At 40.8% G+C, this 22,599-nt stretch overlaps 1 protein-coding gene across 6 annotated transcripts in view; it reads right to left on the bottom strand.

The window, feature by feature from the left end:
• Positions 1-1,035: 1,035 nt before the first annotated feature.
• Positions 1,036-22,599, bottom strand: part of LOC131029071 (uncharacterized) — a 180,024-nt gene continuing 158,460 nt past the window's right edge. For all 6 annotated transcript variants that reach the window (XM_057959474.2, XM_057959470.2, XM_057959469.2 and 3 more), the window contains 2 exons: positions 1,624-1,734; positions 1,036-1,520 (listed from right to left, as the gene is read on the bottom strand). In XM_057959474.2, the coding sequence (XP_057815457.1) occupies positions 1,511-1,520; positions 1,624-1,734 (121 nt within the window). In that variant the 3' untranslated portion in view covers positions 1,036-1,510. The remainder of the gene's footprint in view (positions 1,521-1,623; positions 1,735-22,599) is intronic.

Below are 22,599 nucleotides of genomic sequence, written 5' to 3'. Positions count from 1 at the left end.
TTTAGGGCACGGACCGCTCCATTTTTTGACAACTATAGTGAAAGTTGAGATCTGGACACTATCATTGGAGGAATTTACAGGCAGATTTCTGAGTTTTACCAACTACAGATTTCATTTGTGGAGATAACAGTAGTTAAATATTGTTGTTTGGAGAGGACCGAAGTTGGTTGTGTACAAGCAAATATACACAGTGTCATCTACAACAATCTTAGTTCAAGCTACAACAACATATATTTGTAAGACAACATTGAGGGTCATTTTCTTTGACATTGTAACAAGAAGCATATCAATTGATGATCAATATAATGCTGGAGATTGAGGTTATATTGCCATTATATATTGAATTCCTTTGCGCATGTATATGTTTAACAAAATGCTAATTCATTTCCTTTGCTAGTATTATGCAAACCAGGTTGGAGTACATTTCTATAATTAACCTCAAGTCAAAGCACGCCAGCTCCTAAAATACATGATAAATCTTCAAAAAATCATGATCACAAAAATAAAAACAAAGTCACACAAATTTAATCATGAAACCATAGAAACGAGACTCAGACTCGGTGCGGACTCGACAAGGCTGACCCGACTCGGGACTCAGCAAAAACTCGGCAGAACTCGGCAAAAAAACCAATTTCTAGTGATTTTTGCCTAGAGCGAGTCCTGGAGAGTCACGAGTCCCTGAGACTCGACTACGGTCAATAAGGGTCAAAAACTTAGGTATCTTAGGTAACAATAGATATCTTAGGTATCTTCGACATATAATAGAAATTATCTTTATAATTTTCTCTTCAGTTATCTCGATTATAAATCATACTAACACTACACAAGAGTCCAAAGTATAAATTATATAGATCTTTCAAAGTGAGCCATTATATGTATTTAGTATTATGAAAAGGATAGCATCTAAGAAGGGCAATAGAGTGATGGTAATTCTTTAACACTGTCAATTACTCAATAGCACCTAAAGTTGCAATGATATGCTAATGGAAAGTATAAGAGAATGTCTCAAGAACTTAAATTGCAGTATGAGAAATAGAAATGAACATTCTATGGTTAGAGCTTGCTAATTAATTTTATAAGTAATATGCAATTATATTCCACCTAATATGAATTTGTAATTTTTTAGTTAAATTTACTGTATGAAAAACTGTTTTTGATTGATTTCTGATGCACAATCTCATCCAACCCCTGTTTTTCAGTATCTTGTACTGCCACCATTTTTTCTATTTCTTGGTGCTCATTACATGGTCAGAGACGCACACATTGATTATAATTTGTTACAGAGCAAAGGAATCTCCTCAGCTGAACAGTCTTGACCAAATTACCTTTAACCCACAAAGTTTCTATTAATGGACTGACTATTTATTGGATTTGGAAGTTTAACCCTTAACCAAATTACTTCTGTATCAAATGTCTAATCATGTGCTAAAATTTCATTGATATCGAGCATTGAGGATGATGTACCATCAAGGGCAGTACCTTTCGTATCATCATGGATGTACTCACAAATTCATTTTGACCTGCTCCATAGATATTGCAATAATTTATGGGATAAGTGGCCAACATCATATAGCTTACTGCAGAATATTAAAAGCGTTCAGAAATAGTGAAAGGGAACCTTGCCTTGTCTGGCTTCTTTCATACTCTTCCAACTTTCTTTTAAGTTCTTTGAGAGCACTAAACGCTTGTGGTTTCAGACTGTCAACTAGCATCCCACGTTTCATGGAATCTGCCCTGTCATACATAAGAACTTGCTATAAGATTATTATATCTCCACTTAAAATCATTGAAAATGCTTCATGTAACTACTGAAATTGTTTATGTCCCTTAGAAGCAAATGCTCAGCCACACACTTTGTCTCGGTTAACATTTTTCAATTGAATAGATATTTGCATAGAGGACACCTGGTAAGAATGCAATTCAATTTGCATTGCTCAGAAATTATACAAACAAAAAGAGGCTGCACTTCCAAATCAAACAGAGATAAAGCTAGAAATTGCGTGGATGGTAAACTTCATAATTTTTATATTTGAACGAGTATTTTTGTTGCACTTGACACCTCCATGAAGTCAATTTTTTGTCACCTTGCATGCCATGGAAGAAAGATTCATAGAGATTCAAGGCTTATCAAACATGCTGCACTTCAGTTATAGACACAAACACTCATTACTTTTCTGAAGCTGGCAGATACTCTCAGATTGTTGATCCATAAAACTTACAAAGATTTTCATAAGGCTTTATCTGGCATTTTTGTCCTCAATTTAGATTTTTAATGCCTTTTTCAAAGATAGCTACAGCCTACATATGTACTAGAAAGGATTGCTAAGAGCAGACCCTGATTGGGTCTCTTTAGTGAACTACGGCATCACTCAAGGATCTAAAAGTTTCTTACACATGGTGCTTGTTGACATAATAAGGTCTCATTTTAGTGAACTAAGGCATCCCTCCAGGATCTAAAAGTCTCCTGCACGTGGTGCTTGTTGACATGATAAGGTCTCATTTCAGTGTTCACCACTACAGTCTCCTCCAAGATTGCAGCAGTTGGGCCAAGGTGGCTTTCAAGGCTCAGGCCTGACCAAATCATGTGTTTAATTCTTGGACATTCACAAATCCAGCACTATATTATCCTGTACATAGCTTTAATTGCCAAATTTACTCGAAGAGCAAAACTAATGGTGGAACTGGGAAGAGTACAAAGAAAAGTGATGAGCAAATATATTTGTTATTACTCCTAGGTGGATGCACATAAACAAGATCCTGTGTTGATTGAACTTGTAAAGAGAGAAATGACTCTTGCAGATGGGAATAATCAAGAAAATGACATCATCACAGCAAATTTTACTCTAATAATTCTAGGTTCCAGGGAAAATTCATATCGATACTTAAGTGTGTTAGCCTTGTTTTGACACCGCAAAATCTAAACTTTTTGTATCAAAGCCAGAAGCATTGTCAAGCGTTGAAGCTTTTGTCAAGCCAATTATAGTTGCAAAATGACAATACCACACGAGTTATATGCTTGCCATTCCCTTCATTCACCCTTGGACTGTCATGAGTGATTAAATTAATTATTGAAAGGCATTACTGTTTGAAGAAGAGCCATCCTCCATTTCAGTCAAGATCCTGGGAGCAACCATGATGTTGCAGCAAATTACAAAAACAATTAAATTTGAAGAACATGTCAAATATGGTACAGAATCCTTTCATGAGAATGTTTTTGGTGATTTTTGACAAATGTGACAAGTTTTCAGGACAGCACTCTTTCCAGTTAGAGAGATACTAAAAATTTGATTTTTCCAACGGCTGAATTACGGAAACAATTAAATTTAAAGTTTCATCGCAGCTGGAGTGAAATGGCTTGGCAAGAAGCTTTCTGGCATCATTTTTGACAATGTGGTCAGTTCTTAGGTTGACCCACATCAAGGTTTGCAAGATATTAAAGTTTCAATTTTTCAACGGTCAGATTGTGGAAATGATTAAAAAGGTTTTGTTACTTGAAATGCAATTACTTTTATGGGTATTGGTTGTAATGGTGTTTTTGTGATCTTGGCAATATTTCATGACAAAACATTTTACCAGTCAAAAGTTATGCATGTTTCATCTTTTGCCTCTGTTGGTCGTAAAATGGGCTTTGTACTACTTGTTAAGCTACGTTGGTTAAGTATGTTAGTGTCGTTGAGGGTAGTTGTTTGTTGCACGACGGTTCCCCACAGGTGGTAACCGCAACCCTCGACCGTGTCTTTATATATGCTCTTGTACTTGTTGTTGGATACACTGATGCAGAGAATGATTATTGTACTAGAAGTTTTAGCATTAATGAAAGCATTGCTCTGACTTTCAGGTTACTATTCTATCATATGGTTATCATCTTTCTGTTAATATGCAATATTAATAACACACCCCACGGGGTAAACATCTGGGGTCATTGCTGTTTGAATCTGGGTAGCCACGGAGCGTGAATGGCCTACGGAGGATAATGGGCCAGCCCATTGGCAATAGCATGGAGGGGGATGATAGCTGATTGAGAGAACTTTACGAAGGGGAGAACGCATTGACAGGCGACTTCGTGATCCGGTTCCGAGCGGCTATAGAGACTTTCGTACGAGGGGAGGCTACACAGGAAGAGGTACCCGAGGGTGTAGTCTGAGACGCTCTCAACATCAATCCGGCGGCAAATAGGTTGTTGCACCAACTCCCACGTCTCCTAGCCCAAGCAACCCTTGCCCACTAGCACCGAAGGGAGTAAACCCAGCGTGAGGAGCGACGCCAATAGGTCCTTTGGGAGTACAAAGAAAACAACCGTCACTGGGAAGAGGAGCGTAATGGCAAGTGACGACGGGAAACTTGAACCTTGAGCCTCGGGCAGAATAAAGAACACTCCTACATTATGTACGAGAATTAATGCCCAACTTATTAAACAAGGATGGAAATAAGAAGGCACAACGTGAGAAGTGGGAGGCCGCACAGAGAGCCCTGATTCTGGAACAAGTAGAATGTAGACGGAGGCTAAGGCAACTTGCCAAAGGATGACCTGCCGAAGGGTTGCCCAAAGGGAACCAAGGAGGTGTCACGGAGGGTGCAGGAGCAGAAGCCGAAGGAAATTTCTACGTGTTGCCAGAACACCGTAGGGTGAGAAGCTACGAAGAATTTTTGGAGGAAACAAGGCTACGAAGAAATCTAGTCAAAGAGACCCGGGATCAGTTCAGGAATTTATCCCTTACACCGCGCACAGAGGACCACCGAAGGGAGTGAACAAACGACAAGGGTGAGAACAGAGGGGAGGGCAACTGTACGACCGTAGGTGCGAAGGCACAGGCACACGGCAAGGAGGACCCCCTCTTGGGACCCATCACACCAAGCATGCGGGTACAAACCACCGTACCCCTAGTCACTAAAACAGCAAACACCACCGGCATGGGTGGGAGTGGTGCAAGTGCACGACAGGCGACACAACCCCCATCAATGGCCAGTAAACAGAAGCTGTCGAAGTTCAACGACGATGGGAAGGAAGATCCCATCTGCCATTGCTGCACTTGCGAAACCATATGGTCAGTGAATGGTGTTACTGACCAGGACGAATGGGTAACACAATTTCCAGCAACCTCAAGGGGAGTGGCCATCGGCTGGTACTCCAATACGGATAAGGCCAAAGTCGGCACATGGCCCAACCTGAAGGAGTTCGAGATAGAGTTTTGCCTCCTCAGAGGCGATAATGAAATAGTAGCCGAAATCTATGGCACAAAGCAGAACAAGAACGAGATGGTCCGAGCCAATAGTTAGCGGCTCAAGGAACTGTTGGGGAAAATAGAGAGTCAACCAGTGGATGGAATGAAAAAAAGATGGTTCGTGGAGGGACTAAAACACTCCCTCCGGAAGAAGATGAAAATTGTTCCACCAACCTCATATGAAGATGCATATAATAGAGGGAGATCCAAGAGCGAGACCAAGACATCCAAGAAGAAAAAGAAGGATACCTCGTCCGAGGATGATGACTCTTCTGAGGGAAGCAACAGCGATGGCGAGTCCAGCAAAAAGGTGCAAGCCCTGCAGAAGGACATGCTGAGGATGATGAAAGAGCTGAAGGTTATGAAGGGAGGTCCGAGCAAGACCGACGAAGGGGAGCTTTGGTGCACGGAATGTAAGACAAACGGCCACACGAAAGGCTCCTGCCCAAAGAAGGCCTATTGTGATATATGTCAGTTGATGGGGCATCCCACCAGGGAATGCCCCTACAACATGAAAACACGAAACCAACAAGTATTGTTTACGCAGGAACAACCAACTACATCGGGCAGTACGAGCAGCTCCCAGGCGAACAACAATGCAACATCGGGAGACTACCAAGATAATCGGTGGGGAGGATGAAACAACAATAACAATACAAGAAGCCGAATCCAATACGACTCCAAAGGCCGATCGATGATACAATGCAGAGCATGCAGCCAATGGGGGCACTATGCTCGAGACTGCACGAAGGGAGAGGCCGCACTATATTTGTGCAAATGGTGTGGACCGGGAGACCACGAAGACACCACCTGCCCGAAATCCAGCCTCAACTTGCTCAATATCGAGGAAACCAAAGAAGAGGAAGTGATGGTCGTAACCCACGCCCAAGCCAGACAAGCAACGTGCCCAAACCCGAAGACGGAGAAGTGAAGGGTACGGGAAGCACAAGAAGAAATTGAGAAAGAGATACAAGAGAGGGCGAAGGTGAAGGGTATGGCGGGTACTTCCAGCCGACCGGAGGCGGAGGAGGCTATACTAAATCAAATTTTAAAACTGGAGGTGCCTGTGAAGGTACACGACCTCCTCCAAACGATGCCTCAATTACGAACGGTGTTGCTGAATAATCTCTCCCAACCACCGCACGAATGTTCCTGGGGGGTCTGCAATAGACCCCATCCTACTTGCAGTTAACACTGGAAGGAACCCGGCCATTGTGGAGATGGGTATCCTTGGCACCATTCTAACCGATACCATCATCGATGGTGGATCGGGAGTGAATGTTCTTCTAGAAGAAACTTGGCGGAAGTTGGGGAAGCCAACTCTGTGGCCATCTACATTCAATCTGCTGGGAGCAAATCAGCATGGAATCAAACCCATCGAGGACACTGATGGGCCAGCAAGTTACCATCGGGGCGCAACCCTTCATACTGGACTTCGTAGTAATCCCACTAAAGAAAAAAGGGTATGATGCGATCTTAGGGAGAGGGTGGCTAGTGGCAGCCAAGGCCACCCACAACTGGAAGAAGAACACTGTCTATGGAGAATGGAGGAAGGAAGTTTATCATAGACCTTGGGACGTCGTTGGTTAGTGAGGAACCAGCATCATCTTCGGAATCGAAGGGTGAAGGAGAAGGCGATCTGAGGGACGAAGGATGGGGCTGCATGGAGCCCAACGACGAAGCGATTCTCAAACTAGGAGAGTGCTCTGAGGATGAGACGGGGTCATTGAACGGGCTCTTCCACTGGCAGATGGAGGATTACGAAATGTTCCAGAGCTACAGGCTCGAAGTAGACGAACCAGAGCAAGTAACAAAGGAGGTGTACTTGTCGGAATATAGAGAATATTGGAAGGGAGACGCCCGTATGAGTGACACAACCGCACACCAGTTCCCGAAGGAAGAACCCATCAAGTATCAAGAGGTAAAATTGAAGGAGACAAACCTCGGTGACGTAGATAATCCCAAGATCATTCGTGCCGGTAACGATTGGAACCCTGTGTGGAAGGCCGCAGCCTTCAAAATTTTTACTCTTCTTCTTCTTCTTATGTACAGGAAGGAGACCGTGGTCCCTATAGAATTTATGGTTCCAGGTCTTCGGATGGCCATTGAAAATAGACTTGCCATCAACGGGTACAAATTGAAACCCTACCATGAGAAGCACGCAGGGGACCCGAGAGGCTGGAAGGACACCCAAGAGTCCAGAGGGGGACCCGAGAGGATGGAAGGAGACCCGAGAGGCCAAGCAGGTGACTCGAGAGGCACGGGACCAAAGTGGGAGACTGTCGAGCGAGGCAATCCAAGAAGGATGAAGGGCGATCTCAGAGGCACGAGACCCGAGCCGAAGACTCTCTAGACAATTAGATTAAGAAATTAAATTTTAAAAAAAAAATTTGAAAAAGATAAAAATATATATATATATATTTGAAAGTGGTGGTGGGACCACCGTACGGTGGAACCACCATGGTGAGACCACAGTGCAGTGGAACTACCATCGACGGAGGTCACCGACGATGGAATACCACTATAGGCCTGAAGGAGCATGGCGACAGCAGCGGCGGTTTAAAAAAGGGTTAAAGGAAAAATACCACGGCACGGCAAGGATAAACGGTGGTGATGGCATGTGAAAAGAAAAATGCGCCGACATTCAAACAACCATGGATTTAATTTATGCAAAAAAAAAACGACGACCAGATTGAAAAATCATTCGATGGAGTCTGGAGCCAGGACGCTGAAAACATTAGAGTGGAGAAGAAGGTTTTTGGCATCTTAAAATATCACAAAAATTATGTGCGATAGGGAGCGCACTTGGGGCACTGCCCCAGACCCCGCGAGGGCACTACCCCTAGACCCCCAGTTTATTTTTGAGCTACAATACACTTTTGAGTTGGGCAAAGGGCATCAGAGAAGTCACAGTAAGTGTTAGGGTTGTTCCATACTGTGAGAAAGAAGCCTGAAGCTAAGCATTGGCGGGGAAGCCATAAGCCTGTTGTGACCATTTCACACATTGCCCCATTAAAATGGGGACCCCCTCTTTTTTGCTTATGTTTTGCTTGTTCTTCTCTCTGCTTTTAGGATTTTGAGTGAGTTGTCTATCTGGGCTAGGGCTAAACCCTAGGGGTTTCTTTTGAGTGTTTTTAAGCCAAGTCCAGTCAAATTTTGAAGGTTATTAAGCATCCTCCCGAGGATTGGGATTGAGACAGTGGGGTAAGCCTGTCTGGAAGGTCAGATAGATCTCAGGTTAGGTCTAATCAGGGTTTTTTTGAGGTAAATTCAAACTATGTCTAAGTTTTAGCTTAGAAAGGTGAAATCGCTCCTGTCCCTCTCCCAGGAACCAAGGCGAAAATGTTATTTAGTGCATACTTGTCTCTGACTTTTTCAAAATTGTTTTGTACAGAGTCTCCAGGGGAGATAATTGGACGTGACTAGATGATTTTAAGGATTTTGAAGGTTTGAAAATGATGAAATTTGAAGGAAAAAGATAAATTCGCTCCTGTCCTTCCCTGAAGGACCAAGGCGAAAAGGTTTATTTGAGTCATTTTTTGGTCAAATTGAGACGTCAAAGGCATGGTGAAGGACAAAATGAGCATGATAGAGCATCGAGACTTGATCAAAGACAATGAAATGATGGAGTATTTGTCTAGAAAGGTAAAAGCGCTCCTATCCCTCACCAAGGGACCAAAGCGATTTTCTTTATATACACATTTTTAGACCTTTCTTGGACTTGAACTCTTATTCATGGCGTGTAACAAGAGGATATCTTCCTTAGCCAGGACATTTCATGGTGAAAAGTGAAACGATTTGGCCTAGAGGGCAAAATTCGCTCCTGTCCCTCACCGAAGGACCGGAGCTTGAATTTCAAAATTTGCATTATCTTTGCAAGATTAAAGTGACTTTGTGATTTGAAGAGGCCAAGGGAAGCGAGTTCTGTCCGTTGAATATAACTTGAGTGGGCCACAAAGGAGAGAATCAACCCAAAAGACAATAAGCGCTCTTGTCCCTCACCAAGGGACCAGGGCGACAAACCTAAAAGACTATCTCTTCTCTCCAAATTGGGACGAGTCCAGGCCAAGGCACAAGTTTGGAATGATACTTGAAGTGCTTCGAGGTGGAATGGAGTTACAAGGACCACAAATTTCGATGAAAATTGGCTAAAGCGCTCCTGTCCCTCTCCAGGGGACCAGAGCGAAATCTTCAAATATGCCTAATTGCCTAACATTTTGGGATGCTATTTCTTGTTTCCAAGACTCAAGAAGGAGTGGGGAATGATGTTTTATGCCTTGAAGGTAATTGGAGGTTGATGTGATCAAGAGTTTGTGCCATGAACTAAAAAAAGCGCTCCTATCCTTCACTGAAGGACCAGGGCGATTTTTAAAAAATCAATAATTATCCTCCAAAACCACGCCAAGGCAAGGTTGTGCAAGATGAAAAATGTCTTCGAAAAATGGTGAACAAGGAATTGCCTCCAAGAATCGACAATCCTAGGGTCGAATGCAAAAATCGCTCCTGTCCTTCACTGGAGGACTAGGGCGAAAATCTTGGAAGAGTCTATTTTGCCCTGAGGAAACGAGCTAAACATGCATAGAACGAACAATGGGAATCATTACTTACCCCACAACATGAATTGGCGATTTAAAAGATAAAGATCAAGGGCAAAAGTGGAAAATCACTCCTGTCCCTCACCAAGGGAGCAGGGCAAAGATGTCCTAAGGCACGCTCCTTCTAAAGATCAAATGAATTAAACTCAAAGTTCCAAATAAAACTGCCATTTTGGATGCCAAGCGTGAGGTTTTGAACGTGAAAATAAGGAATGCAAGGTCTAAAATGCAAGAGCGCTCCTGTCCCTCACCAAGGGACCAGAGCGAGGTTATTGACATTCGTTATTTTTTACCATGCTTGGGTGTTAATATCCTCCAAATCACATTAGATGCCAAGTTCGCTAAAACTTCAAAATATTTTGAAAATTTTTAATTAAATTGGCATTTAATAAAAGCGCATAGCATTTAATAATTAATTTTAAGCCTTGGAAAATCGATTTTTATTATTATTAAGGCCATTTAAAATTAATTTTTTATTAAATTAAAGTTAAAAGATAGGGCGCTTGAGGTATCATTTTAATATTTTTGTAAAGTCGGCCTCTTCTTTTATTAATTTTTGTTTATTTTGGGTCTTATTTTACCAAGTCGGCCTATGGGAAACTGAGGTGGTCAGCGCCTATATAATATTGCTGTTTTGAACCATTTTAATCAATCATTCAATCATTACTTCAAGTGCGATTTGGAGAAGCAAGGAAGAAGTGCGAAATCTGGTCTAGTTGGAGCGAATTTTATTGAAGGCTAGAGGTGGTGGAGTTGATGCTTGTAAAGACTAAAGGAGGTGCATTTTGCTAAAGGAAGGACTCCAATCTACATTTCGCCTAGCCAAAATTCACCTTAATTTTGCATCATTTCTTAGAATTAATTCTCAAGTGGAGGTATGACGTGAATCATCCTTGTCCCAATATTGAAATCTTGAATTTTGAACTTCAAAGTTTTTGAAAATTGCTTATTTAATTAGGAAATGATAACTCAAAGATTTATCATGAAGTTTCCTAATTAAAAATTTTGTCTTCCATTTTGCAAGATATATTACTCATTATGAAATGTTGTGTAGGTGTCAAGATGGCGACCCCAAAGGCAGGAACATCCACTAGTCGTCCAGCTCTCATGAAGGAAGATCAGAGGAATGAAGAATTGGAGACCAAGATCGTGTCAAAGTGGAGCAACATTGGAGATACCAACTTGGGAAACTTCAGTGTGAAGAAGTTTCGAGAGGTCCCTTACATTGGAAAGCCATCACCTGTCGCAAAGAGAATAATTGAAAGTGGCATCATCAAGGCGGCCGGTTTCCCTATAGCGGTCCAGTGCCATGAGCTGATGATCGAGTGTGCTCGCCATTATGACCCACAACCAAGATCAATCGTGTCCAAAGAGGGGAACACTTTGGCTTACCTTTCAAAGGAGGCTATAAGTGAGGCTCTCCATCTTCCAGAACATAAGGATATGATTTACAAAACCTTAGAAGGAGCCAGGTCCATGTATGAAGATGATCCAGACACTTGCTTGAGCATCATCAATAAGAATTGGTTACTCAAAAGTCGTCCTCGTCTGAGCAAGATTCCCAACACACCACATAGGATCGACTTCCAGGACGAGTACAGAGATTTGATAACTTTGCTCAATCGAGTTATAGGGGCTCCTCAGGCCTTCTATTTTGAGAAGTGGATGTTCTACTTCATCCAAGTGATAGTTCAAGGAAAAGGAACAATTCATTGGGTTAGAATTATTAGCCATTGCTTGGACGTGCAGTTAAGGAGACTAAAGCCTACCAAGTCATTCTACATGAGCTCGTACATCATATATGCCTTGATCAGGAGTTTCGAATATGCAGGACTACCTCATAGAGGAGTGATCAGAAGAGGACCCGGGGAAGTCAGAGTTTGTGACTCTTATGTTCATTTGCATCATCCACCTGGAAGTGACTACAAGTTAGTCAATGATACCTTCACAATGAACATCACCAGGATATTGCAAGGCGGGATTCACAATCCGCTATCTCAAGATGCACAAGAGCTTGTAAAGAGGTATGGTGCTTGGTTCATCCAATTACAAAAGTTTACATATATTAGAGTTCATAGGTGTCCTTAACCTCCCTATATGTTGCCGAGGTATTCGACAGACAGGATAGTGCTACTTGAGGTGACTAGGCAGTTGGCGGCTTATGCAAAGGCATTCAGACACAGGCATGGAAATGGAATTCTTGTGCCTATCATACTAGGGAATTCAGTTGAGGTATGTCCTAATGCTCTAGCCTTGGATGATGCAGAAAGGGAGTTGGCCCTATATTCATTTTCATTCTTTGCCTTGAGGGAGAATTTTGATCCTTATAGGTATATAGAAGAGACAGTTGGTAGAAAGTACAAGCATGAATTTCAGGTAGAGGACTTTTGGATGAATCTCTCAAGTGATTTAGAAGTAAAAAGAAAGATGCATTCCAGATTGCCTTTGGATTTCATCAGGAGACGCAAAGTTTACAGAGTGGCCGATCAAGCTCAAGACAGTGGCAGACATCTCCAATCATCTTATGACCGAGAAGACAAAGCAGTGAGGATAGATTGGAACGAGCCTGAGGTTTTGGACCTAAAAGCTTTGATGGCTCCAGTTTTGTCATGTACTCGCAGATGGGTGGATGTACAACACCAAAAGTTGAGAGAACAGAACATACCAATGACTTTTACTTTGGAGGAAAGACCAGGAGAAGGAGGAGCAAGCGTAAGTGAAGGCAATCCTCATCCTAGAAGCACAAGCGAAGGCAATCTTCGAAGCGCAAGTGAAGGCAATCCTCATCCTAGAGGCACGAAGATGAAAGAAAGACCTGAGAAAAGGGAACCCTCCAAGAAGAAGCAAGAGGCCAATCGAGATCGCTCATCCGGCACATCTTCTCGACATGAAAAAAGGACAAGGGAATAAGGTTCTAGAAGAGAGGTTGTTGTAGATGATGTGGCATCTTAATTATCATTGGTCTATGTTTCCTAGATTTTTGTGCCAATTAAATATTTGGCTATGCATTTAATATTGTTCAGTAAAAAGGGGACTTTTGTAACAAACCCTAATTAGGGTTTAGGTGTCAAAATCTCAGCCATTGATCTTCTTTTGATCTGGGCCGTTCATTGTAATTGAGGATGCTATATATACCCTCACTCCTTTTCATTTTGATATAGTCAGATAGTTAGAGGTTAGAAGATAAAAGCTTTGGAGAGAAAAAAGTTATTTTGTAGCAAGATTGAGCATTGAAGAAAGAATTTCAAGCAATTGTTGTCTATGTTGGCTTTGAGATCAATAAAATATTGAAGTTATGGTGTTTTATTGCAATTCTTGTGGCTATCTTCATGGTTGTTTACTTTCTTGAATCATTCTCAGTCGAAGTAGTATTTATGTTTGAAGGACTAAGTGTTGAGCTTGATCTTTGGTGAGATTCACATTCCAAACCACTAGCTTCTTACTGATTGTAAGGACGCCTTGTGTGGTCAACTGGAGATATTTGGATTGCTTAAACCTTCAATCATTATTGAACTATTGATATGTACCTTCATGGTAGTGTCTATGATTCTTGATGATTTGAAAAATCATTAGTCACCTTAGAAGATCGCATCAATTCCAATAAAGTTGTAATTCCTTGGCAATACTGAAATTGGTAGAATCTTACCAAGTCTAGCCTACATTGAGTCATTCTTAGGATTAGATTAGAACCTATCTCCTACAAACCCCACCTTTTGATCTTTTTGAGAATTCATTAGTTTTAGGAAATTCTGTTCCTACAATTCGGAAACGTAAGACCCCCTTGATGAAATAGCATTCACAACGACCACTGGTGCTTATCCACACGTAGAGACCCTACATCAAAGAACCTTGGAGTCACCCTGATTGATCCTTTTTTGCGACATCTTCAGCAATCAGAGGCTTTATTCAAGAGAGGATAAGGTACCCTTGGGTATTTTATTCTGTGTTCGACAGTGTACAAAATACACATCAACAAAGCCGTAGAGGGAGACGGATTTGGAGGTTGCGAACAAACAGAGTTTGAGGGAAGGCGTTGCAAGAACGTGAAGTCTACGACACCAGGGATTTATTCAATTCAGTTATCAGTCTTTGGGGAGTGTGATGGAGGATTTGAGGCGTCTCCTAGCCTTTGTGCCAGAGGGTTGTGGCCACTTCCAGGCATGAATGGTATGCTTTGAGGAACTCGGAGTATGTCTCGGCTGGACATGAGGTTGCCTTGGTGGATGCACAGAGGGCTCGGGAGGAGCTGACCACCAGGTTAGAGGCAGTAGTAGCGTGAGACTTAGCTCAACGTACCCCGGAGTTGGATGTCGAGAGGGCAACACGAGTGTTTATCGAGGACAAATTGGCTAGGGAGACAGTATCATTTGAGTAGCATTTGGTGGAGGCTGAGACTGAAAAGTGTGTTTTGCAGAGAAGTTTGGTTTAGGCACAGGAGGAATGTGATGTCAAGGAAAAAAAGAACTCCTTGCGGAAGCAATAATGGTGAAATCCACACTTGAGCATCGAATGGTATCAGAAAAGGGTTTTCAGGCGAAGACGCAGCAGGTGTATGAGTTCCGGGCTCGACTGGCATCAGCAATTCCTACATCTTCTTCATCGGCGGTGCAACTACCTCCTTCAGGGACGCCCCCTCAGCCCCTTCTTCTCAGTGATTTTCTTATTGTATACAGTGTACTTCGTCCCCATTTTGTTGTGTTAGTCCCAGATTTTTGTCCTTGCCGTCCGAAGACGACTTTTCTTAGGGGGGGATGATGTTGGTCGTAGAATGGGCTTTGTACTACTTGTTAAGCTACGTTGGCTAAGTATGTTAGTGTCATTGAGGGTAGTTGTCTGTTGCACGATACACTGATGCAGAGAATGATTATTGTACTAGACATTTTGGCATTAATGAAAGCATTGCTCTGAGTTTCTAGTTACTATTCTACCCTATGGTTATGTTGTGACGTTTTCACACATCGCCCCATTGCAAATGGGGACCCCCTCTTTTTGCTCATTTTTGCTCGCCTTTCGCTTTGCTTTTTAGGATTTTGGTAATTTGTCAGTTATCTAGATTAGGGTCAAGCCTTAGGGTTCCCATTTTGACGTTTTCAGGCCAGAATCCAGTCAATCTTGAGAGCTTTTGAGCTTCCTTTCGTAGGATGCAAATTTTGAATAAAGTGAATTCGCCAGAGGTCAGGTAAATTTGTCTAAGATCAGTCGGAATTTTGAATGCAGTCTAAATTGGTCTAAGTGTGAATGAGGAGATTTTTGATTTTTGTCCGATTGAGTGATTTTGACCAAATTTTGAAAATTTTGATGATTGATCCCCGGCATTGGAAATGACTTGTTTTTGCCCTGTGAAGTGATTAAACCCTTGAAATCTTGATATTTTGGCCTGTAGGAGCAAAATCGCTCCTGTCCCTCAGTGAAGGACCGGAGCTCGTTTTCAAAAATCTTACTGTCTCTGCAGGATCAAGATGATTTTTCGATTGGAAGTGGTAAAGGGAGGCATGATCTTTCCATTGAATATAATTTGAAGAATTTCATGAGCACGGAAATGCCCCAGGAGTAAAAATCGCTCCTGTCCCTCAGTGAAGGATCGGAGCTCAAAATCAAACATTGCCTTGTCCTTGCAGGATTTAAACAATTTGACGATTTGAGGAGTACCAAGGAAGTGCATTTTTCCAGTTGAATATAATTTGAAGGCACAAACATGAAGAAACAATTGACTTTGAAGCAAAATCGCTCCTGTCCCTCAGCCAGGGACCAGGGCGAAACTCAGTGACAGCTCCCGTCCCTCTCCCAGGGACCAGAGCGAAATTCCTCATAAGGCAAAATTTGGGTGAAGATTGAGCAAGTTTCAAGTTTGAAGCAAGAAAGGAGGATAAAATGAACCCGTTGAAGACAAATTGAAGATTACAAGACATCAATAGGGGACTCAAATTGACCTAGGCGCTCCTGTCCCTCAGTCAGGGACCAGAGCGATTTTTGCCTTAGGTCAATTTCTTGCCAAGTTTGAACGAAATCCAGGCCAAAGATGAATGAAAGGGGACACAACGAGTCTATTGAAGATAAATTTGGAAGTTGGCAAAGGGTAAATGAGCTTGTACATGAAAGTTCGCTCCTGTCCCTCAGCCAGGGACCAGGGCGAAATGTTAGTTAATTTGCCTTTCTTCAAAGTTTAAGATCACTCCAAATCAAGATGTAAGGTGGCAAGGACGTTTTGGGGTATTTCGACAAAGAACAAAGTTACAAGGACCGCTAAAGATGAAGGAATTGCATTCTATGTCCTAGTTCGCTCCTGTCCCTCAGTCAGGGACCAGGGCGATATTCACTATATTTGCCAGTTCATTCAAAAATCACGCTAAGTCAAGATTGTGCAAGGTTGCAAAGTGTCAAAGGTATCTTAAGAAGATGATGTGCAAAGAAGCCAAACGTTAAAGGGTCATCAATTTGAACAAGGAACCTATATCGCTCCTGTCCTTCAGGCAAGGACCAGGGCGATTTTCATTAAATCACTCGTTTTCCTTCAAAATCATGACAAAGCCAAGTTACACAAGATCAAAGATATCATTTTGAAGGCGATGAACAAGGAGCAAAGGTTGAAAGATAGCAAATGTTGGCCGGAACATGAAGTTCGCTCCTGTCCCTCACCAAGAGACCAGGGCGATAATCTATTTAATCATCAAAGTGCCTTGTAGAAGCCAAGTGAAGTAAGAGTGGAATGAAGAAATAACATCATTGCTTGCCATATAATGAAGATTGGTGATTAAAGAAGCAAGATCAAGGAGAAAACACCAAGATCGCTCCTGTCCCTCACCAAGGGACCAGGGCGATATCAACCTCAGGAGGCACTCATCCACAAAATCAAATCAATCAAGCTCGAGGTTCTTAGCGAAAATGCCAGTTTCAACGTAAACATGGAGGTTTTGAACGTCAAAGGCGAAAATCAAAGGCTAAAATGGAAGTTCGCTCCTGTCCCTCTCCCAGGGACCAGAGCGATAGGTTTGTATCTTTCCACCTTTTCAAAATTTTTGGCGTTAAAACATTTTTTGAATTTATTTTAAATGCTAAAAATCGATAAATTTAAAAAATTCAATTAAAAAGCATTTAAAAATAACGCATAACATTTATTAATTAATTTTGCCTATTAAAAAATCGAAAAAATTAATTATAAAGGCATTAAATTAATTAATTATTAATAAAAAGTGGGGCGCTTGGGTTTTAATTTTCATTTATTTACAAAAGTCGGCCTTTAAATTTATTTAAAAATTTGCTTTTAATCACCAAGTCAGCTTAGAGGTAAATGAGAGGTGAGCGCTTATAAAGGGAGGGTGAAAATTTTCATTTTCACATTATCATTTTATCATCATTCATATGCGATTTTGGAGAAGTGCGATTGGTATTCAAGTGGAGCGAATTTCCATTTCAAGCAAGGTATGAACATCATCCAAAGGAGTGCGAGTTGAAGTTGAGCGAATTTGCCAAGGCTACATCAAAGACCCCCCAAAGGTGGCGAAGTTGCTAGCTTGAGAGAGAGATCACGTTGAAGTCACCAAATTTCGATTTTTGCCTAGGCGAATTCCTTTGTTTTGCATTTTAGAGTTAAGCTCTCAAGTAAGGTATGGCAAGATCCCTTGTTTTAATTTCGAATTTTGATCGTCATGGCCTTAAATTTTGAATTTTGAATTGTAATAGCTCAATCGTCATTTAGGAAATGATAACTCAAGGACTTATTATGAAGTTTCCTAAATTTAATCTCTAATCTAGTTATTCATTGCAAAATCTATTACTAATTTTGAAATGTTGTGTAGGTATCAAGATGGCGACTCCCAAGCCCGGAGGATCTACAAGTCGGCAGGTTCTCATCAAGGAAAATCAGGCCAGATCAAGGACGATCAAGCAAGGACAAGGGCGACCTCTTCCAATCCAGCATCCCAAGGCGAGGTACATCAATCATCCTGCACATCAAGGACACAAGGAGTTAGAACAAGGGCTCGTTGAAGAAGCAAATAGTTCCAGATGAATTAATTAAAGCTAGCTTCTCAACAACATCAAGTTGAATATTTACCAAGTTACAAGTGTCAGACGAGGTGGCATCCTAGTCATCACTTCTCCAATCAGTGAGGTCCACCTCAGCATGTCCAAATTCAATGTACCTAACTCATGGAAGGTGGCACGAACTCCGATGTACCTACCCCAGCTATCCATTGGTCGATTTTTCTAGAGAGGAAATGTGTCCAAGCAATACAATTTTATCATTGGTCAAGCATTAAATGTTATGTAATGGTTGTAACAAACCCTAATTAGGGTTTTTATTGTTGAATCTTGGCCATTGATCTCGAATTGATCTAAGTCATCGAATTGTATTGTGGGCACTATATATACCCTGGCATTTCATTTTGTAAAGAGAGTTAGGAGCAGTTAGAAAATAGTTGGAAGCAGTTAGTAGATAGAGAGTAGATAGAAGTTGATAGAATAGCAATTAGAGTAGAGTAGAGAGAGAAGGCAAAGATTGTTGCCAAGATGTTGTTGTAAAAGACTTGTAACTTCATTGAAGAAATGGTGAAATTTATGGGTCGATTCGACAATTTGCATGGTCTTTATACTTCTCATATTTGATTTCATGTTATTAGATGAGTGGAAGAAATATGCTTGATTGATGGTGAAATTCGTATATCCATACTACTAGCAGTTTGTTGATTGCAGACTTGCCTTGCGTAGTCAACTGGAATCATTCAGCTTAAGCTTAACTTCAATTGTCGCTTCTTCATTGATATGCATCAACCTGATGGTATCTATGCCTGCAGTGATGATTTGAACATCATAAAGCTTCCCTTCGAAGATCGCACTAGCCTTGTGGAGATGGTCCTGCGATGTCAAAACAAGACCTAGTTAGAGTTTCATCAAAGATCAATCATTGCTCCTACATTCTTAGTATTAGGATTAGATCTCCTCTTCGCCCTCATCCTTTTTTCCTTTTTTTCAAATCTAAGCTAGTAAGAGCCTGTGTTCCAGCAAAGCAGATCAGAAGTTAAATGTAAGTCCCCTTGTGATTCCAGCAAATCACATCATACCACTGGAGCTTATCCACACGTAGAGACCCTACATACAAGAACCTTGAAGTTTCTCCGATTGATCCTTTTCGCGATATCTTCAGCATTCGGAAACTTTATTCAAGAGAGGATAAGGTACCCTTGGGTATTTTATTCTGTGTTAGGCTGTGTACAAAATACACGTCAACAGGTTATAATCTGACTGTTGATATGCAATATTAATAACACACCCCACGAGGTAAACAGCCTCGTCAGTGGTTGATCACGAAGTTTGCTAGTAAGCATGTAAATAATTTAAACCTTTCCACAAAGCAATTGATTTTTCGTCAAATGGAGATTTTTCGAGCATTTAAAGGGTTTACTAACCACATCAGGTTAAGATTTTCGCTTTATATAAGCATCCCCTTCATTAATGATCCATTGATCTTATGCTACTTCCTTCAAAATTTCACAAATCCTCATTAATGCTACCATGCTATCAAATTCACAACTCTTCTTTAATGCTACCATGCTATCAAATTCACAACTCCACAACTCCTCTTTAATGCTACCATGCTATCAAATTCACAACTCCACAACTCTTTAATGCTACCATGCTCCCAAAATCAAAACTCCAAAACTCTTATCTAGTGCTACTATGCTCCCAAAATCAAAACTCCAAAACCTTTTGAGCATTTAAAAAGAGGCAAAACTCCCATAACTATTTGTGAGAAAAATTGCAACTGTTAAGCAAATGCAAATGGGGTTTAGTTACAAAATGTGGAAGCATAGATAATGCACTCGAGTTGTTTGGTAAGGAGATGTCATCACACGGTATGCCATGATTGCAGGATTACATTAAAAAAAATTGTTGAACAGACTTTACATGCAATTGGTAGGTGCAAAGCCAAATTCTTCCCTTTTTCCTAGCACAGCCTGTGGAGAGATAGACTAAGCAGCTAAACTGTTTGACCAAAATGCCTCAAAGGCTTTTGGTTGAATGCAATGTAATGATTGCAGCATATACATAAAATATATTTCTAAGGAATTTGAAAATCCTCAAGCAAATAAAAATGGCAGTCATAATTCCTCACTACCAATTCCTGGTAGCATTTCAACTTGGGAGTGATGGAAGAGAGATTTTGTCTACATAGACAAGGTTTATGATCAACTCAACAGATATGCTATGCAGTATATAAATTGAGAGCTTCAAGACAGGAAATGGGCACTCATAAAAGCATAAAGGAATGAGTAAATTTTGTCAAAAGTAGTAGCTGCAGGTCCATGTCGATAGGTAGGCAAGCAAAATAAGAAGGCACGTGAATATTTGATAAAATGTCTCAAAATCTTGCAGTTTCAATGGATGCTATGATTGCAGAGAATGCATGCAAAATATGAAAGAATAGGTACAAGCACGCAAAATGCTTGCAGAATGCCTTGATGAGATGGCATCTCATGGAGTGCAATGATTGCAAGCTATGGAGAACTTCAAGCAGATGCAAATGACAGGAATGAAGCCAAATTCCAAGACCCATGCTCTACTGAACACACGTGCAAAAAGTGAAATCTTAAACAAAGCACCTCAATCGCTTAACAGAATACCTCATAGATATGTCATCGCATGGGATGAGTGATTGCAGGTATTCACAAAATAGATTTGTTGGAAAGGCTTAAAAAATTTCAAGCTAATGTAAATGGCAGGCGTAAAGCCAAGTTCCACTATCCTCACTCTGTCTGCGACAAGAAAGATTTGAAACAAGTGTTGGGCATCCATCGAAGCAAAAAAGGCAGGAATTTTGTCAGGATGTTGTATTTGCAACTGTCCTGTTAGACACGCATGCAAATGTGGAATCATAAACATAACATCTGAATCATTTGACAGAATGCCTCAAACAGAGGTCATCTCATGTGATAGAATGATTGCAGGAAATTCATGAAATGAATGCATTGATGAGGTGCTACAATTGACAGGTTTAATTCCAAATTCTTACAACAATTGCCAGCATCCTCGCTGCCTGCACTAAAATGGGAGTTTTAACATGGCCAATGAAGACAGCAGGATATTCCCAAATTCAGGATCTCTACTTGATGTTGTAGAATAGAAAGAAAAAGAATTAATTATCTGCCATCATAGTGAAAAGTTAGCAATTGCATTTGGTTTGGATAATGTTATTGTGGACACTACTGGAGATACTAATTGAGACAATCTGAAAAATAGACTTGCACTTTAATAATGTGCAGATATCCTATGCTAATGAAGGGACGTCCATTAATATGGACATGCATGCAAAATGTGGAAACATACACTAAGTACTGGAATAAGCTGCTATACAAATCACCCCAAGGAAATATTGTCTCATTAGAGACCAGAAGCACAGGAAAATGCAGATAATGTTTTTGTTGAAAATGTGTTATAAATTTTCTAACAAAAGCAAATGACAGGTATAATTCTAAACCCCACAACCTGCACCCAAATGGTAGCGATGGAAACAGGGTATAGCCGTTCACCCCAGCATAATGGAAGGGTGATTTTTGCTGCAAATGCCTTGGCATACCTGTTGACGTGTATTTTGTACACTGTCGAACACAAAATAAAATACACAAGGGTACCTTATCCTCTCTTGAATAAAGCCTCTGATTGCTGAAGATGTTGCGAAAAAGAATCAATCAGGATGACTCCAAGGTTCTTTGATGTAGGGTCTCTATGTGTGGATAAGCACCAGTGGTCGTTGTGAATGCTGTTTCATCAAGGGGGCCTTACGTTTCCGAATTGTAGGAACAGAATTTCCTAAAACTAATAAATTCTCAAAAAGATCAAAAGGTAGGGTTTGCAGGAGATAGGTTCTAATCTAATCCTAAGAATGACTCAATGTAGGCTAGATTAGGTAAGATTCTACCAATTTCAGTATTGCCAAGGAATTACAACTTTACTGGAATTGATGCGATCTTCTAAGGTGACTAATGATTTTCAAATCATCAAGAATCATAAACACTACCATGAAGGTACATATCAATAGTTCAAAAATGATTGAAGGTTTAAGCAATCCAAATATCTCCAGTTGACCACACAAGGCGTCCTTACAATCAGTAAGAAGCTAGTGGTTTGGAATGTGAATCTCACCAAAGATCAAGCTCAACACTTAGTCCTTCAAACTTAAATACTACTTTGACTGAGAATGATTCAAGAAAGTAAACAACCATGACGATAGCCACAAGAATTGCAATAAAACACCATAACTTCAATATTTTATTGATCTCAAAGCCAACATAGACAACAATTGCTTGAAATTCTTTCTTCAATGCTCAATCTTGCTACAAAATAACTTTCTTCTCTCCAAAGCTTTTATCTTCTAACCTCTAACTATTTGACTATATCAAAATGAAAAGGAGTGAGGGTATATATAGCATCCTCAATTACAATGAACGGCCCAGATCAAAAGAAGATCAATGGCTGAGATTTTGACACCTAAACCCTAATTAGGGCTTGTTACAAAAGTTCCCTTTTTATTGAACAATATTAAATGCATAGCCAAATATTTAATTGGCACAAAAATCTAGGAAACATAGACCAATGATAATTAAGATGCCACATCATCTACAACAACCTCTCTTCTAGAACCTTATTCCCCTTCCAATGCTCTTTCTTAGCATATGCAACGAATCTAGACACAATTCCTTCAATCTCAGCAATAGGAATCTCGGGGAGATTCCTCATTCGTTCCTCCAAGTGGATAACCTGATCAAAGGCCTTGAGAAGAGCCGCAT

The sequence above is a fragment of the Cryptomeria japonica genome, chromosome 3 (assembly GCF_030272615.1).
Source record: "Cryptomeria japonica chromosome 3, Sugi_1.0, whole genome shotgun sequence".
NCBI classification, from domain to species: domain Eukaryota; kingdom Viridiplantae; phylum Streptophyta; class Pinopsida; order Cupressales; family Cupressaceae; genus Cryptomeria; species Cryptomeria japonica.
This window is presented reverse-complemented; position numbering and strand designations above follow the sequence as displayed.